This window comes from Molothrus aeneus, chromosome Z (assembly GCF_037042795.1).
Source record: "Molothrus aeneus isolate 106 chromosome Z, BPBGC_Maene_1.0, whole genome shotgun sequence".
NCBI lineage: Eukaryota > Metazoa > Chordata > Aves > Passeriformes > Icteridae > Molothrus > Molothrus aeneus.
This window is the reverse complement of record NC_089680.1, coordinates 10,749,861-10,770,107: the sequence shown is the minus strand read 5'-3', so window position 1 is coordinate 10,770,107 and position 20,247 is coordinate 10,749,861. Positions and strand designations below refer to the sequence as shown.

The window sequence follows — 20,247 nt, the reverse complement described above, 5'->3', positions numbered from 1 at the left end:
TATATAGTATTTTAATAAGATGTACAACTCTAAACAACATACAGAGGAACAGATTTTCACAGAAGCCCTTTTCATATTTCAGAAAATACTTGAACTCATGTCAGTAATTCAGAATTATGAACTTAACCATTTTAAATAATGTATTTTTATAAAGTAGAAACTAAAATTTGACTACTAACCTTGGATAGGCCATCCTTACTGCTATTCAATTCAAATTCTTCCTGGATTTCTTCCTGCGATGGATCCGTTTCAACAGGACAATTGTCTAAAATAGGTTCTAAAATAAAGTTTGATGATGCTATTACTATCAAATTCATTATTACAGATAAAGAATAACAGTACATGGCTTGCTATTGTTCTTTGAACAAATCAATACAGAAGGTACATAAAACTGTTAGAATCATAGAAGCATTGAGAAATTTAGGTTGGAAGCAACTTCTCGATCTCACCTAGTTCAAACACAACCTTCTGCTCAAAGTGGCATCAGTTATAAGGTCCGACCAGATTTCTCAGTTGTTTACCCCATGTGATCTGGAAAACCTACAAAGATGGAGACTACACTACCTCTCTGGGAAATTTGTTTCAGTGTTTGTCTTTCCTCATGGGGAAAAAGCCTTGTCTTGTGTCTAGGCAGAAGGGTAACAAAAACGGCTTTTGCAGATTTCTCCACAAAAGAATGGCTGGGGAAAACGTCTGCTGGGACATGCAAACGACTGAGGTATCCCAAGGCCCTGAGACACACAGGAAAATCTGTGCAACCAGAAATACTTACCTGTGGTAAGTTCTGTGGTGGGTTCTGTGGTAAGTTCTGTGGTAAGTTCTGTGGTGGGTTCTGTGGCGGGTTCTGTGGCGGGTTCTGTGGTAATTTCTGTGGTGGGTTCTGTAGTAAGTTCTGGGGTAAGTTCTGTGTCTGTGGTTTCGAGCTCCTCTAGAAGATTTGGTGGTGAATTTGGTAAGTTCTCCTGCTCCTTGTATCAAATATGACAGGAAATGGATTAGAATGAAAATGACATCTTACTGAAAAAAATTAGCCTGTAAATTTAAGCTGATTCTTCCAGTCTTACCTGTCAAAACTTAGAATTAAGTCTGAAATTGAGTAAAAAAATTCAAGCATGCTTTTTTCCTTACACATTTCATTCCCATCTACCTGTTAGAGTCAAGACCAAAACTAGGGAATACACTTACCTCATTTTGCTCTCCAGAACTCTCTGCTCCCTGTGAAATTATTCTGGATTCACTTTTCATTTCATTATTAAGAAAAGCTTCAATGGCCTCCTGAACCAGAGTACCAACAGATAGTACCTGAATATTGCAAACTAATACACAAAAATATTAGATAGCTACAATATGAGTTGAGTATACATACAGAGAAACTATTACAATCAGTTAAATTAATTATTTAATTTGGGCTTCTAGTGTAAATTATTTTCACTCTTTCTTCTCTGTAACTACTTCACAGTATCTATCAACAATCACATAGCTATCTTGCTAGTCTCTTCTAAAACCAGTATCTCCAAAGAAGTTCACCAAAAGCATTTCCCAATTCTCAATGAAGAAGTATTAATATTTTAATATTACTTTCAAGTTCCAGTGTTCCTAAGTTTATTTTGGAATATAACAAAGGAATGACATGCAATCAACCCCAGCAAAATACAGATGCATCTGAGGTTCAAGAATTATTAATGCAAGGATTTTCCAAAACAATTTTAATTTAAGAGTGGGATTTTAACACAAACATTTTAAAGAATTTTAGGCAAACAAACAAACAAACAACCTCTACCTTTTTCAACAAACTTTGCACAGGTAGTTTTTCCACTAAACATTTTTCCCAAAACACATCCCTTGATGGGAAATGAAGGAAATTCACGTGAAGATTTGGGCTTTGGAGGATAGAACATTTCCATCAGTCTACGAAGTACATGACCCAATATGTTATTATTAAGAGGAGGTTTGTTTTCACTGTTCTCTTCAGCTGGGCTCCATTCCCCTGTCATATGCTGTATAAATGACAAATTAGCAAATCTCAATATTGCTATAATCTTGCCTTCCATCTTTCTAAATATATGTACTTATTCACATAAAAAATACATAAAATAATGAAATTTGAATAGTACTCAATAACAACATAGTTTTTAGAATAGAACTTCATTAAAAACTATAATTATGGCATAATCATTAAATATTTATCAATATTTGCTAATAACTAGTTGAGAGACAAGTACTTATATAAACATTTTCATAGATTCTGTAATTCTGCCTCTGGATGGATGCCATAGAGAAAGTACAACAAAAGGTTCATGAGTTAAGGACAGGAAGAGATCACTCACCAGTTATCATTATGGGCAAAATAAACTTGACCTGGGGAAACTGGTTGAATTTACTATGAATCAAAATCAGACAGGATGGTGAGCACTAAAACAAATCCTACAAACATCATCCTCCCAGCCCTCCCTCCTTCCCAGGCTAAACTTTATTCCAAATTGTGTCATTCCTCCTGCCCTGCAGAGCAGGGGAGAACGGGGAATGGGGGTTATGTTCAATTCATCGTGTTGCTTCTGCTGCTGCTTTCTCCTCAGGGTGGAACCTTCATCTGCTCCAGCAAGCGGTCCTTCCCACAGGAGCCAGTCCTCCACCAATATATCCAGCCTGAGTCCTTCTCATGGGCTACAGTTCACAAATGGCTCCAACTTGGTCCCTTCCATGGGATATAGCCTTCCATGAACACAGTGCTCCAACATGGGTCCCCCATGGGGTCACAAGTCCTGCCAGGGAACCTGCTCCAGTGAGGGCTGCTCTCTCCATGGGCCACAGCTCCTGCCAGGACCCTGCTCCAGCATGGGCTGCTCTCTCCTTGGGCCACAGCTCCTGCCAGGAGCCTGCTCCAGTGAGGGCTGCTCTGCACAGGCCACAGCTCCTGCCAGGAGCCTGCTCCAGTGAGGGGCTCTCTGCACAGGCCACAGCCCCTGCCAGGAGCCTGCTCCAGTGAGGGCTGCTCTGCACAGGCCACAGTTCCTGCCAGGAGCCTGCTCCAATGAGGGGCTGCTCTGCACAGGCCACAGCTCCTGCCAGGAGCCTGCTCCAGTGAGGGGCTGCTCTGCACAGGCCACAGCTCCTGCCAGGAGCCTGCTCCAGTGAGGGGCTCTCTGCACAGGCCACAGCCCCTGCCAGGAGCCTGCTCCAGTGAGGGGCTCTCTGCACAGGCCACAGTTCCTGCCAGGAGCCTGCTCCAATGAGGGGCTGCTCTGCACAGGCCACAGCTCCTGCCAGGAGCCTGCTCCAGTGAGGGGCTCTCTGCACAGGCCACAGCCCCTGCCAGGAGCCTGCTCCAGCACAGGCTTCCCATGGGGTCACAGCCTCCTTCAGGCACATCCACCTGCTCTGCTGTGGCCTCCTCCACGGGTTACACGTGGATCTCTGCATCACCATGAGCTTCCATGGGTTAGGGTAGGATCTCAACAACAAAGCATGGAGCACTTCCTCCTCGTCATTCACCACTGACCTCGGTGTCTGCAGAGTTGTTCCTCTCACACCTTCTCACTCCTCTCTTCTCTGACATCTGAACGAAATCTTTTTTTTCTTCTTAAATATTTTATCACATAGTTGTCACTACTATCCCTGGTTGGCTAAGCCTGGGCCAGTGATGGGACCACCTTGGAGTCGGCGCTGGCATTGACTCATGGGACATGGGGGAAGCTTTCAGCAGATTCTCAGAGAAGCCACCTCTGCAGCTCCCCACTAGCAGAACTTTGCTGTGCGTATTTAATACAGATTCCTATATCACTTTTTTAATTTCATAAACATGAAAAGTAATTTCATCAATATTATAGAATTAATCAGTAGCAGATTTTTGTACTAGAAATCCACTATGCATTCTAAAATTGGGCAACATTATTGCCCAGTATCACTTTTAAACCTCTGAAAATTTCATGAATAAAGATTTCAAATGTATTTGCCTAACACACATTCAATAGAGAGAAAAAAAATCAAACCAAAGCCAACAACTCAAACAAATTCAAACATCATTAAGGGAAGGAAATACTGAGTAGAAACTTCCAGTTCATCTACCCTGAGATAAACAGAAATTTATCAGTTGTATGATTTACTAGGTTTTACTAGTAAATATAATTTTACTGACAATCACACCGGAAGAATGAAAGAATGTAGTCCAAAGAACAGAACACAGAACTGTACTTTTACTCTACCAGTTTTGCATCTTATAGCACTAGAAAAGTCCAGCTGTCCTGGAGTTTATGCTGTGAGAAGGTAAAAGATATTTTAGTATGCAGAATAATACTAGTCCTATATTAATATTCATTTGGTTGGAGAATATTAAACAGCTGTTTGGAAATGTGTAGACTAATAATATTTCCAATTAGATTCTAGTCTGTCACTTCATTTTGGGTGCACAACAAACCTTTGAAGTCAAAGACTTCAGCCAAGAACATTCCAAGCAGGAAAAAAGGAAGAAAAAACTGGTTCACAATGAGGCTAGTAAAGCATAGTAGAAGATTGCACACAGAGAGTCTGTGTGGAATGTCCATCCTTGGAATAATTTAAAGTTGACCAAATGATCCTAAACAACCTTACTTGACACAGAAGATGGCCCTGCTTTAAGCAAATGACCTTCACAAGCCTTTAATCCAAACAACTGTGTCATTCTATAAATTAAATATTTCATCCCCATCAACAGAAGTGAACAATGCTAAAGTTCTACTCAAAGATAAGGTTTTGAACTCATGTTCTGGGTAGAATATGCAACATTCTCCTGAATTTACTATCTGGACCCATGTATTGCCATAGCATACATTCCACTAGTAGAACACGATCAATGGTGACTTTGAACACATCTACTAGACAGAAAAAAACAATTTAATTATCAGTCTAAAATAAATTTAAATTAAAATTAGAAGTCACTTATTTTTAATCTGTATAAACAAATAAAGTAAATATTTTTGGGTTGCACCACATCCCCTCTCTACCATCTCTCAGAAAACATACTTCTTCATGTGTATTTGAAAAGATATCCTTAAAAAAACCCAAATACTTGCACTATCTGAATAATTTTTCTTTAAACCTATAGGTAGGGATGGATCAGTTCTTTGAATTCTATTAGACCTCCAGAAAAAATTAATTCCAAGTGGAATGGGTTCCCCCACTTTTCAGTTATCTGACCCTTTTGACCAGAAGATTGCTAGACTGTACCTCTCGTGAGGTAAAATAGTTTACCTTTCAGAAACAAGTTTTCAGGCATCCATGTGGGATTTATGTAATTCCTGGTCAACTTTTGAATGAAATCAGCAATTATTTGAACATTGCCTAATGCTATGCTTGGTTTTTGGCTATTGTATTAATTTATTAAGTGATTAGCCATATGGTAAAACATGGTAGTTTCAAAAACATATTTTCACAATAAAATATAATATGTAATGTGCAATGGACTGATGGCACTGAATTTTCTTGTATTTTATCAAATACATCTGACACTTTTAGCTGGTATGCCTAATGTAGGTGAGGTATTTTTTAGAGATGCCAAACTGCCTGTCCTGGGCTTTTTTCACAAACATTAGGAAAATCTCTACAAATGTTGTGAGAATGACCAGCCAACAAATTTTTATCTAGAAGCAAGACTTGAAAGAATTAGCTGTTCACTTAGGTTTTTAGAAGACATAAGTATGAACTGGTGCCAACTATTTCACATGTCATATGATGCCAGTTTTTGATTAATAATGATTCAGAAAGGCATAGGACTAACAACATCTGGGAATAAATTATGAAATAATTTGAAATAGCCTGGCAGGAAAAAAGAGGCCTTAAATGTATTAATAAATTTTTCTGACATTCAGTGATGTTACACTTATAGAAGATTACTGAGACTTCATAATGTAAACAAAACTATGACTGAAAAACTTAATTTTTCATTAGTGCTCTCTGTTTCCTGCCTATCTTTTATGTCCTCCTTGCTGACTTTGTGTACAGCCCTTTTTTCACCAAAGAAAATAATCATAAAATTCCTACATGAGTTGGTATGCTGTGAATTAGGACCTTATAAAGAGATAAATCAAAAAAGCATATGTTAAAAATGAAGCTACAGTAAATTGAGCTTTCAGGCATTCATCACAGAAACTCATAATGGACATCTATACGCACTGCAAAACAAAAATGTACCAAGTGGCTCGGGATGTAGAAAAAATTAAACATATATTGTAGTTATAAATCCCCAACAAGAAAAATACTGGGTATTTGCCATGATTTTGTCACTTTCTACTCACCAGGCTATTTGAAAAGTCTAAATATGTAGTGGGATTTAATTAATATAACCATGAATATAATTTTTTAAAAACTGTACAATACATTTTAACAAGGAACCATCAACCCTTAATCTTTCAATTTTGAAATAACACTGATGTATTGAAAAGTTGATGAAGTTAATATACCCTGAAAAATATTTACTTATATTCTAACAGAAGATTAAGAAAAATGTCAGCCATTTTTAATAATTTCCAAAAAAGGTTACTGTATTAAAACAAATAGTTCACTCAAACCAATAAATCTTGCTAGAGAGCTTTCACTCAAAATTGCTGAAATTAAGAGTTCAGTTTTTGTAACATGTCTAGTATTTCATTTTACTGCTTTTACTTGTTACATTCTGTTGCATTTTCCAATCTGGTAATATTAACCTTTAATACCTTTAAAGTCCAATTAGCTGAAAATTCACTGCATTGCAATTAACATGTTGGTCCTACAACTCATGAAATATAATCAAGGTTATATATAAGAATGGAATTATAACTCCTACTAACATCAAATACAGTTTTCATACAAAACATCAGGCAATGAAAAGAAAATGCTTGTCTAAACTTGCCAACAGAAACCAGTAATAGAACAAAATACAAGATCACAAAATGAAGTTTATGATTTTGAAAAAGCAAGGTGTATTGTCTTCCATTACACCTTATCAGTTTGGTGTACCTTGTATTCACCATAATCTTTTTCATCTAACAGACTGATTTTATTCAGCTCTACAAGTTGTTCTGGGCTAGGTTCATCTGACAAAGGTTGAATTGAGGCTTGTTCATATATGGGTTTTCCTTTTAAAAAAAGTTCCTTCCAATCCAGCATCAGTTTAAGTGGAACACGGCTGCATAAAAATGAAAAAAGGGAAAAGAAAAAAAAAAACAGTTTTAAACAAAAATTAGAAGGTTGGATATTTGACAATAGTGTATCCAAATTTACAAGAATTCCAATCATGAAACAAGCATATGCTAAACTAGTTATAGTTTATAATGCATCCTGTAATTATTACAGCCTCTTATAAGTGTTTGTTTCCTTTTATGACAGCTGTAGGCACTTGTAGGCTTCAGTGTTTTCACAAATGTGTCATCACAAAATATTTGGCTAGCAGAGCTGTGTAGTAACAGTTTTGTTATTGCTACTTTTCCCTGCCCCAAAATATTCTTTCCTTTTGTGTTGTAAAGCCTCCTCTTGACAAAAAAATCTATAGAATACTTTTTCCTCAAAGTCAAAATTAATTCAGACTTATATGAATTAAACTTTTTCTTCAGTTAGTATGACTAATTTCACTAAACTGTGTGCCTAGGTTGACTATTTTACCACATACTAAATAAGCCTAAATTTATATAATTTCTATTAAATAATCATGTGTATTGCAACACTTCTACAGCATGGGCACTTGGAGATTACTGCCTTTGTAGGACCTTCTCAAAAACCCTGCATAATTAGGGCATGTCAGAAGAGGGAATCACAGCATGGAGGACTCAGGAGAATCTGGGCTCAGTTGATGCATTTTGGACATTCCAGGCAGCATATATAACTTGGGAAATTCATCCTGTTTGTATTATTTTGAGGAAGTGTTCACCTAGTGAAGCAAACTAGGATGAGATGAGCACCACTCAGTTTTAACTTTTAACTAAGGAATTTGTTAATAAGAAAGGAAATCACCAGTTCCACAAACTGTGGCACTAGTGGATTTTGGTCTCCTAAGAATTCGAGTCAGTTGAGTTTTCAAGAAATTATGCTAAGGCTGTAGCATTAGTTCACTCTGAATTACACACCAGTCAATCCACGCACAAAAATAATGCTACCATTCTCACATTCAAACTAATTCCAGCTGCCATGTAAAATATCTGAGAAACTACATCATTTGCTATAGCGCTTAAACCAGTCTGATTAATGCAGCCTAACAGCTGTTATTGTTGCCTAGCAGCTACATACTCACTTGTTTGTCAGTTGACGATATTCTCCTACTTTTGTCGATATATCAATGATTTGGTCTATCATTTCCCAAACCATAGAATAATGCTTTTTATAGCGTGCCTGAGCTCTTTCAGCAGCAATTTTCTCATGGTATTTTCTTTCTCTGGTTATTTGTTCTTCATTATCAATAGTTTCTTGTTTTGCAAGAGCCTAGAATTGTTTTTAAGGAAAAAATTTGAGACTGCAATGAAAATGAAAGTGCAGAGGTACACAGTCCCGAAAATGAAAACTAACTTAAGAAACAAGAAGAGCTCAATTCTCACCAGAGTTGCATAACCAGCAGGCAGACTAACACATAAACAAATCTAAGCATTTTTATTCACTCTGTAAATTCCCATTTGTTTGCTTTCTAAAATAGAATAAAATAAAGGAGAAGCCCATTACTTCTTTTATGAATAACAGATTAAGACATATTCAGTCCTTGAGGGCAGTGAAATTGCAGCTTTCAGTGTAACAACCAGTTTAGAACACGTAATTTATCTTACTAGAGTCTGATCTTCAAATAATTTCATATTATTGATGTTGTTCAATCTTTGAAAGATTTCTGGTCATGGTAGAAAATTATCAGTAGTTCCTGTAGTGGTGGCTGAAAGCATACTTAAAGAGATGATGTAATCAATAGCTATAGCTGCTGATTACATAGGATTCCAGCTGTGTTGGAGGATTTGGAGCTGCTGATGGTTTTTGACAGGAAAAAAAATTCTAATATTACATTATGGCCTACTATGAGCATAGCACTTGGCAGTTTTCCACAGAATTATAAGTCCTTTTCATCAACTTAAAGCTTCAAAGCAGAAATTAGCACTCATGAATGAAACTACTCCAGCATTTTTCAAAAACAGACTTTAACAAATCATATCTAAATGAAATTAAGAACATGATTCCTGAAACGGGACCTTAGGTTATTGTCCTGTTGCCTCTGTGAGACTGTGCCTTTTAAAACTCAGCACACAGAGATGTCTTCCTATGAAGACATTACAATCAATATGGAAGAAAAATCAGATTTTCAGTTACTCAGCTTTATCCCTTATTACAGGACCATGGAACAATAGAATGGTTTGGGTAGGAAGGGACCTTTAGAGGCCCTCTAGTTTAAACCTGCTGCCATGGGCAGGCCCACCTTTCACTGGATCAGGTAGATTAGCTGTTCTTTCTCCCTGCAAAATTCCCCCAAACTTTTAACACAGTACAAAATGCACTCAGTTCCACAGTTACAGTTACATCCTTATTGCTTATAGCTGTGACTTTGAACAAGGACAAAAGAATATATTTATCACTAAATCATCATGTCCCTAGAAAAGTCCTGAAGTCTAACAGTTGACAACACAAATTCCATTTTGTAACAGGAAGGTATTCTAGCAGTCCTGCAGTGATTCAGAGACCAATCTTTTACCGCTTCTCTGTCAAGGGCTTCCTGGAACTCCTTCTGCCGTCTTTCTTCATATTGCTTTTCCTTGAAAATTCTGTTTTGCCTTATCACCTCTTTTTCATGCCGAACATGCATGAGTTGAGCAGCAATCCTTCGCTCATGCTGAGATTGTTTCATTAGTCTGTAAATGAGCTGCTCCTCCCGGTAAACCTTCTAAAAGATAAAAAAATAATAGTACTAAGCAGAGCTGATAAACTATTTCCTAGAAAACTCATCAGTGTCTAATATGAGAAATAGGAATTCTGTCATATGACGGCATTCACCTGTTTACATGGGACATAAATTCAGAATGACATTAATATCTATTTATTGGTACAATTTGCACAAACTATGTAAGAATTCAAAATATATCTTAACTGAGATACCCAGTAAAAATACATCTGGTCAGACTAACTCCATTTTAATATGGTTATTTCCCATGTGCAAAGAAACTGCAGCATATTTCAAATAACAGCTTCTTATCTGAATATATACCCTTTCTTCAAATCATTAATTTAACTCTGTTATTCACCAGTCCTATTCTCAGGCATAATCTTCAGCATCCTTGAGAAATCTATTTTCTACAGATTTGAAATTTTTTCTTCTTTTGGAGGAATTTGGTAATTATATTCTCCATTCTTCCCTATTCAGCAGGCTGGGACTAAGAGGAAGAATTCAAAACCGAGCAAAATACAAGACTTCTGGGTAATAGTTCCAGTGTCCTTACTGGGACATGAATATAATATACTATGCAGTACAAAAGGAAAATCATTCTGAGCTATTGTTTGAGATGTGGTCTGTATGCACAGGCATTTTGAAGGCTGTGAGTTGTTATTTTTCAAAGTATTCTTGAAACATAATAGTATCTTTTCACTGCTACACTTCTCCAGACTTTTCTTGGTATCTAAATTAATGCTTAATTTAACATCAAGTTTTGCCTTACTATCACAATCCAAAACTCCCTCTGAGTCCTGAACAAAAACATCAGCTTGCCTTATAAGCATCAATGCCAAATACCAATGCTACAGCAGAATTCTAGAGGAAATTTCTGATTTGCTGAATATTTGCTTCTGATGCATCAAAACTGCTATGAAATGTACTCAAATTTAGGGACTTAAATTAGGATCTTATTTGAAGATCTCAAATTCATTCTCCTAAAAACAGTGGCACAAGTAAAGTCAGTTAGTAATAATTTAAAAAAAACCCCAAAAAATAAAAAACAAAAATACACTAAAATAAAGTATCAAAATAAAGTATTTTCTTTCAATCTGTTTTTTTCATCAGCTATCTGTGACAGAGAGGGCAAAACACCTTATGTAACTTCACCTATAAATGAAAAACCCAACTTGATTGTATATGACATTATCTATGAAAAAATTCTATGAAGAGATCTATATCTGTCCTACAGAATGGAGCCAGGATACCTGTAACAGAATTCTAATGCAAAGCATGACTGCAACAGTTGCAATAAGAGAAGAATTTTCTAAATAATTCAGATATTTAATGTTGATGGTGGGGAGAAGCCAAACAAACAAACAAGCAAGCAAATCTCTTTCCATATTTTTTAAGTTCCTTTCCCTTCACAATTGCTGGAAATAAGTACCTTTTAATTAAATTCTGGTGACTTGGAAATATTAAGCTACTATAAAAATATCTTAATATTTTCCTTATTTTAGCCAAATGTGGGCTTTGCCCTCTGCTTTCCTAGTACTGAATCTCAAGACAGTCCTCATAAAAAATGTGCACTCATCTCAGGCCTTAATCATAGAGTCCTTCACCTGTATGCTATATTATCTTTCTACAAAAATTTTCACTAAATAAAGATCTAATTTCAAATATGTCTTGTTTTGTTCTTTAGCTGTAGTGTACTATTTGTGAATTGTTTGCCTATGGAGGGAATTATCATCATACATCCAATACAAAACAATGCAGTCATAACAACTTCACTCCCTGTGTCACTTAATACAGCTCAGGTGATAAAATTTTCCAACAGTGCTGCCTACTGAAGAGTTAATCTGTCCATTTTCTCTTACCTTCATGAGCTCAAGGCAATAACAGGAAGTACAGTGCCCTTTTCTGCCTCAATTCTATCCACTGTTCCATGGTACTTAGTATTTCAATTAAGATTTCAAAGAAGAGCAGAGGTTACACAATTTACCTCCTATTGCAAGTAAATATCCTTAATTTTTTTTCATTAGTTGCTGCTTGCCCTCAACCACAGATTATTACAGCAGCAATAAGCCTTCACCAGCAGAAAACTGATGTTAAATTCCTTATTGGCAGGGAATTGAAGACCCTAACAGAGTGGTCATTTGTCATACTCAAATCATCAATTGAATGGTGCAAACAGTTGGTCCACTGAGAAATTAAAACACCTTCTCTAGGTGAATTTCCTCTTCATAAAGGAAATTGGAAGATGCTCCTTTAGAACACTTCACAGCAGACAAAACAGATTTTCAGTAGAGAACTTCAATATTTTAAGTGATCAAATACTTTGGCATACTCACTAGGCCTAAAGAGAGCCAGTAGGAAATTCTTCAGGAACAAGAAAATCAGAAAAGGTAATTAACTCAAAACTTCATAACAGACAAATAAGGATTCAGAACACCAAACTCCAAACTCATAGTTTCAAAAAGGATCCTCATTGGATGGAGGAGTGCAGCATAAGTAGCTATCTTTCATACAAAAAGGAATGTAGAAAGTACTCAAGCCAAAGGCTGGCAAGTTTTGAAACTTCTGAACATACAAGGACAGAAAATAAAAATTGTAGAAAGTTTGTGACCTAACATTTTCTATCAACATCTCCACAGAGAACTGTGAAGTGCTGGAAGAAATCATAAATATCACAAATAGGACAACTTAGTAATACTTTGAAAAATTACTACTAAGAAAGCATAATAGATGCTTTTTTCAGTTTACCTACTTAAGACAACAGTGGCATCCAGTGGCCAAACATTAACGTGTTTACGTTTCCTGTTGTTCATACATAGTTACTGTATCATGTTCTTCTATTTTTCTATTTCCTTGTTTGATTTACATAAAAGTGAGACATTTCTGTGCTGTTGAGCAGTCATAAATGACCATTTTATGACCAAAACTTGGAGCTTAGCACACACAAATCTATTGGATTGACAAGTAATAAGGTAGTAACAATTTGTTTCTCCTCCCATTTTCACGTTCTCAATTTACTGCTGATAGTAAATTATGTCTGATAATTTTTTTAATCAGAGACATAAAATCTGAACAGAGAATTAAAAATAACAAGTACAAATCACCAATAATTTGTTGAAATAGTGGAGATAAAGGTTCAGTTGGGATGAAGACATACAACTGTCAAATACTTTCAACACCCGCCTACGAAAATCTGACTGGCATCATGCTGTGCTCCACCTAGAGTACGGTCATGTAATTGTAAAGTATTTTCTCTCCAAAGGTCCATCTTACAGCATACCAAAAAATCAAAAAATTGAACAAGATTATTTTAATAAGCTTTTATAAATATGGAAACACGTTACAGCACTCTGAAGGGATGAAATTCCTTCCACTCTAAATGATCCCATGCCATGTTCAAGATTTATGCAGTGGAGGTAAAACTCAGACCTGAATGCATACAAACAGCTGCAATTTCAGTCAATAAACCCTTTCTGGTTCAATACTTAATAGATGGAAAAAGTAATCTTGAACTATTTTCTATATTTATTCATTTTTAAAAGAAAATACCTCTGTTTGCTTCCCACTTCCCTTAAGTAAGATCTAATGTCTGAAATCTCACTAATTTCCAACAAAACAGTTTTTCCTCTGTTAATTTAGGACCAAATTACCACTAAATATATTCTCTGATATGGTCAGATTACTGTTTCAGTCAAATGCTAATTTGTCTTTCCTTCTAGTCCCTGCAGTCTGTGATTCAAATTTTCCATATAGCAAAGCTGATTTTTCTTCCTGGGAAGCAAGGAACAATACTGCTAATTTTCACTTGATTTGGAGCCTCTCTGGAGGCAGTCTGAGCTGCTGTATCCACCAAGTGCTCTGAAGACCAGTAGCCATGGCTTTTAGAATCAGTTCTCCACACTGCTGGGGCTGCAAGAGCTGAGAGTGCTTAAAGAGCAAGTCCCAAAGTTTTGGGACTGCAGTGATTTCAGACAAGTGGGTTGCAAAACTTCTTCATGGCCTATGCGTATCAACAAGAACATGATATAAATCTCTTTGAATAAGAACTTGGAGACAGGATATATGCAGAGATGGACCCTTCCAAGTCACTACTGGTGTTTTTCAAGAGTATGACTGAGATAGACATTGAGCACCATCTTCTAGATGTTTACCCCAACAAACTTTTTCTTAACATTTCCAAAAAATTTCCAGACATTAGGTGTCAAGGCTCTAAAAATATATATATATGCAATAGCTCATCTTTTCAGAGATACTACACATCTGATATGAGATATTATTATTACTAGTATTATTAGTATTAGCAATAGAGATAGGCTCAGCTATATATGTTCAACACATATAAGGACTCACAAGGAAATACTAAAATAAAAGATAACAAGAAATCAAAAAAACCCAGTAAGTTACAAGGCTGTGTTTTGATAGAATCATTATAAAAGAGACAATCTGTGAAATTAATAATCTAAAAGCTGCTTTTTAAAGGAGGAATCTATGAAGAAGAACCATAAAAGCCTTGTGCTATATGGGAGAGGATTCAAATGTAATGATGTGCAACATTCATTTTTAGACACAACACATTCTCCAGAGACATATCTTGTATTTCATAACACATCAAACACCAAATCTCTGACCTGCAAATAAAATTTTGATTCTTTAAATCACCCAGCACAACCATTTCAGAATTCATCAGTCCAAATCAAAACCTTCCTAAGACACATTTGTAAATACAGGTTTTCAAACAAGGAATTCCATGTTTTGTTGTTTTTAAATAAGAATCTTCTCTAGAACCAGTATACATCTTGATAGCAGAGGCTGTTCAACTTTTGAGGGAGGGAGGCAGGAAATAGAAGGCAGGTCTGCAATACATTTTTAATAACCTTTTTTCTGCTGCCCTAATTTTATTCTTTTAAGTTTATAAGTATGGCGTATGTCATAAGGGTGGTGATGAAGAACAGTCAACCTTCCATATTTTTCAAGGGTTAACATAAAAGATATATTTACATAAGTGTGTATAAGTCCCTTTATCCCCTACAAATTTTATTCAGCCTTCCAGAAGTACTCATTTCATATTTGTAAGCACATTTTAGATTACTAATTAAATGCACATGCACTATGTACTTCAGCATACAATTTCCCACCTCTTGAATCTCATGTATTGCTAACTGATCCACTAGCATTTTTCGTCGTCTCTTTGCTCGTTGCTCTCTAGCAAATGTATCTTCCTGTACACGTTTTTGAATTTTCCTTAAATATTCATCATCTGAATAAATATTTAACAGCTCAGTTCTCGTCTCCAGTATAGTTTCTAGACTTGCTTCTTGAGACTTCTGTGTTTGCAATAATTCTTGCATATCACTGATTGAAAAAAAGAAAGATTGGAATTAGCATTCTTAAGGGTCTTTTCACACAGATGCCTGAATAGTTATGTGCAAATGTACACCATCACTCTCTGGGCTCTGTGGCTACTTCCTGACAAGGTCCACTAGGTCCAGAGGAAGTTTTCAGCACTGACTTGGGCCAACTAATCATTCATTTCTTTGTCAATATGAAGCCAAATTCCACAGAAACAGGAAATTAGGATGGCTCAATGAATGCCAAAGAAAGTTGGGTTGCTCCTCAATATGGCCATACACTCTGAGTAGGTTTGCAGTTATTAATCACAGGTTTACCCACAGAAATATCCACAGCAGTATGCAAGAGTGTTACATCTTCTGAGTAGGGCATGCATATCACTAGGGGTGGCAGAATGAAAATTACTTGCAATTATTCAACAAATAAATCAACATACAGATAAGTTTCAGGATAAAAGTTACTTCTTTTCCCTTTGAAATGTGTTACTGTGTATGCAAATTCACAACCATTCCTATCTTGCTGAAAAGGTAACTGACCTTACAGACCCAATGACTGAAATGAACAGAGAAAAGATGCATTTTGAGCCTTTCCTTGCTGCACACATGGCAAAAAGTAGTGAAGGAAGATTAAGCTCTCCCTACTAACTAAAGATAACTTCAAGACACTGCAACTATGTTGAACCTGAAATCAGTGCTAGTGTCGCATTCATTCAAAGGATATCACAGTTTGAACTAAATGAAACATTATTCTGTCTTTAAATAGCTGTCATCATAGCAGACACCTGACAGATCCTGCCTATTCTTAAAAAAATTAGTATCCAAATGTTACCTGTCAGTCACACAGCCATGTAGTGCAGAGACATTTCCTGTCATAGACTTCTCAAACTTATCTATCTCCTTGTATACGTTCTGAAAAAGTAACACAGAATTTTATGTTTCCTTTCTCTTCACAAAGCAACATAAAGAAGGTTCAACAGAACAAGTACTAGGGAATTATTTTATGTCATGTTAAAACAACAGAAATGCTTACACTGAAAATATTTTAAGCATCAGCTACACCAAGAATAAAGGCAAGATGATTTCCATCTTTCACCTTTCACTTCCTTCCCCTCTTCCGCTTTTCTAGCTACACCTACTTCTACCAGCCAGAAAATCCTAGAATTTTGCAGCTGTTCTTTCTGCAGGATAATTCTGATGTTGCATAGGACTCTAGCAGAGTATGTAATTCTCACCATATGGGGATTTGAAACAAGATACTCTGAAATATGATCTCATTTAGTAACTTGAATGTATCCCTATTAGTTATTCAAGTAACTGTCTTACTATAGGTTACCAAACTTTAGACCTGTAACTGTTGCCCAGTTGTAAAAAGCAATAATAGCTGCACCTCTAATGACAATACAATCCATGAACTTGAATTACAATCCATGAATTTTTTGGTACTAGATAATGCAGAATTTTTTTTTAATTGCTGCATCTCTCTTGGTTTAAGGTTATTGTCAATTTCAGCTGTTACTAGCATTTAATAAGCAGATAGTTTTAAAGTGTGTTATAGAACAGTTCAAACATTATGGTGCAAAATGTTATCATGCACAAATCAAAATGGAACGTTAATGTTTTTATTTAATGTATTCTTGCTAGTAGACTCATAGCTACTCTCAGCAATCAAATTACTACCTATCTATTTCTCCTACATCAAAACAATTGATTTCTCTTACATCAAAACAATTCTTACTTATAAAAACCTGCAAAATCATAATTGTGTAAATACTCAGCCCAAGTTTCACTAGTTGAATTTATATCATTTTGACAGTCACCAGCTTTTGAATGCTGCAAGTACTGTATTTGTAACCATAAATGTTCCCAGAAATTGTGGTGTTTGAGTTAATGTAATTAGCATTAAACAGTATAGATGATAATTACCTCTGCTTCCCTTTTCTTCTTTAAGATTTTTTTGGCTTCAAAAGATTTTATGGTGGGTCTTGATGGTTGTTTTTGAATCTGTATAGCAGCTGTTTGAATCCTGGCCATTATTTCATTTTGTCTCTTTCCTATGTAATGCTGATATGAAGCAAATACAATTAAGCCAAAAATTATCTTCCGGGAAGAAATTAGAAGAGATTATCAGGCTCCAGACTTGAGCAGATGAGCAGCGCTTTACAGACTTTTAAGGGCTTTCATTGAATTCTAGTTCTAGTAAGGTACCTGTTTCAGGTCTGAATATAGCACAGAAAATGAGAATACCAGTTTCCTGGTACAGAAACTGAGAATACCATTAGGTAACACATTAGGTAACACTAGCACAGATGATCAAGAAGTAACAAACATATAATTACAGTCATTTAAAGTGCACCAGACATGCAGGCAGGTAAAGGTGGAATAAAGAAGAAAAAAACAGTTTTTATACAAAGAAGTCAAAGATAGTTAAAAATATATAATGCATCCCTTCATTAGCCACATAAAATATATATCAAATTAGTCAATAACTTCATCAGTGTGGTTCAATACCCTGATACCTGGCCATTTCCTCTACATAAACTATAAACTCTGCTTTGGATGAGTGTTCCCATGTCTAAAGTAATGTCTTCTTCCTTTCTTACATCATCAGAGTAGCTACACAGAAGTACAAGATGTTTTGAGGCCAAACCCACTACAGATGCTCTTCTCCTGTCATTTTCCTGCTTTTGTGCAATGCTCCATCTTTTCTTCACAAAAGAAGAATTACACAATGTCCTTTACAAGGACATCTCAAATGCATACAAGTTGTGATATGTACACTTTGTCTTCAAATCTATAAATATTTTCCATGCTTGACAATATGCAAATACTCTCAACATAAAGTGATTTTTAAATAGGAAGATTTTTAAGGTCTCATAAGAGTACATTGGCTTTATTTCTCTGCACACCTTTTTTTGTTCTATATACACGAACATGTAGCACAGAATCAGGAAGCCTTCACACTGGTTTTAATTAATTCATTAAACACATAACCTTCAGAAAATACTTCATCAGAAGTCTACAAAAATAACTAGTCACGTTTTCAGTGTCTTGGGCTCTTTGCTCTTCTTGGAGGTTCTGAGCTCTCAGCTGCTCTGCAACATGCACACAAGCTCTCTTATCTGTTAGCATCTTGGATTTTGTTTCATTCTGATGTGGCACTACAGTTTTCAAATGTTAAACATCCAGCAGTGAAGAGTAATAAAACAGCAGTAAACATATTAAGATATGGTAATTTTGAGACCATTCCTTCAAACTGTGTTCTTCTGTGTTAATGTACCCAGAAAAACATACAAACATGTTCAAACTGAAAATCAGGACCAGCTCTGTAGAAAAGAGCTTAGAGATCTGAACTTGAACGATACCAAACTTCGTTTAGTTGACAGAAAAGGACACCTCATTGCTCTGTACAGCTGCCTCTGGAGGAGAAGTGCAGAGGGAGGCACTGTACTCTTGTCCCTGGTATCCAGTAAGAGGACACGTGGAATAGAATCATAGAATGGTTTGGGTTGGAAGGGACTTTAAAGATCACCTAGTTCCAAGCCTCCTGCTCTGGGCAGGGACAGCTTCAACTAGATCAGGTTATTTAGAGTCCCATCCAGCCTGGCCTTTAACGTTTCCAGGGATGGGTCATCCACAACTTTTCTGGGCAACCTGCCAGTGCCTCACCACCCTCACAGTAAAGAGTTTTTCCTAATATCTAGTCTACTAGTTACTACTACTACTACTACTACCACCACCTATTTTCTTCCAGTATGAAGGCAGTCCCCCATTTCCTGCTATTCCATGCCCCCATAAAAAGTCTTTCTGCATCTTTCTTGTAGGCTCCTTTCAGTTATGTCAGGTACTGGAAGGCAGCAATTAGGTCACCCTGAAGCCTTCTTTTTTCCAGGCTGAACAATCCTGATTGTCTCAGCTTTTCCTCACAGCAGAGCTGCTCCATCCGTTTGATCATATTGGTGCCTCCTCTGGGCTCACCCCAGCAGGTCCCTGTCCCTCCTGTGCTGGGAGCCCAGGGCTGGATGCAGTGCTCCAGGTGGGTCTCAGCAGAGCAGAGCAGAGGGGCAGAATCCCCTCCCTGCCCTGCTGCCCACGGGGCTCTGGATGCAGCCCAGGACACGTTTGGCTCTCTGGGCTGTGAGTGCCATGGCTGGGCCATGTGCAGCCTCTCACCCCCAGCACCCCCAAGCCCTTCTGGGCAGGGCTGCTCTGGGGCTGTTCATGCCCAGCCTGTGCTGATACCAGGGGCTGTTCCTACTCAGGTGCAGCACCACCACCTGGTCTTTGTAAATCTCATCATGTTTCCATGGGCCCACTTCATGAGCCTGTCCCCCAGTTCCCATCCTCCTGTCCCTCCCCTCAAGAGGTTGTGGCCTGAGAAGTGAAGAATGAGGCAGAAAAAGTTGAGTATCTCTGCCTTCTCATCTTCTTGTTGTTACCAGTTTCCAGCATTGTTTATCGACCTTCCTTTCTGCCTAACATACCTGTAGAGTCTCTTCCTGTTAATTTTTGGTTTTGTTTTTTGTATTTACTTGCTTCCCAAGTTCAGTTCCAGCTTTGCCTTGGCCTTCATCCCTCCATCCCTACAATGATACTTCATCTCTATACTCTTACCAGCTCACTGCCCCAGCTTCAGCTGCCTGTGTGTTTGTTTTCCCAGCAGTTCCCTAACTCTGGGAACCCATGCAACTCTCTTGTCTTCCTTGCCTGATTTCTTGCTCCTGGGGATTGCTAGCTCTTGCTCACTATGGAATAATTCCTTCAAGATCTGCCACCTCTATTCTCCTCCCTTATCCCTGAGGGCAGCCTCCCAGGTGATCCATCTCCCTAAAGAGCTGGAAGTCTGCTTTCCTGAAGTTCAGGGATCTACCTTGACTCCTTATCTGATACCTCCGGACTAAAAGACCATCAACCCAAGCTCCAACACCATCACTGCAGCCCAGGCTGTCTCCAGTCTTGATGTCCCAAATAACTTTTTTGTATTGGTGACCATCAGATCCAATATCACATCCCTTCTGGTAGGGCTGTCTATTACCTGACTCAAGAAGT

The 20,247-nt window shown here is 37.2% G+C and overlaps 1 protein-coding gene across 1 annotated transcript in view; it reads right to left on the bottom strand.

The window, feature by feature from the left end:
- SPEF2 (sperm flagellar 2) overlaps positions 1–20,247 on the bottom strand; it is a 74,629-nt gene that overhangs the window by 46,688 nt on the left and 7,694 nt on the right. Inside the window, exons 4-13 of the mRNA XM_066569571.1 lie at positions 17,125–17,262; positions 16,031–16,110; positions 14,989–15,205; positions 9,668–9,856; positions 8,237–8,424; positions 6,970–7,138; positions 1,781–1,997; positions 1,186–1,316; positions 773–968; positions 180–277 (exon numbers count right to left, since the gene is read on the bottom strand). Of these exons, the coding sequence (XP_066425668.1) occupies positions 180–277; positions 773–968; positions 1,186–1,316; positions 1,781–1,997; positions 6,970–7,138; positions 8,237–8,424; positions 9,668–9,856; positions 14,989–15,205; positions 16,031–16,110; positions 17,125–17,262 (1,623 nt within the window). The remainder of the gene's footprint in view (positions 1–179; positions 278–772; positions 969–1,185; positions 1,317–1,780; positions 1,998–6,969; positions 7,139–8,236; positions 8,425–9,667; positions 9,857–14,988; positions 15,206–16,030; positions 16,111–17,124; positions 17,263–20,247) is intronic.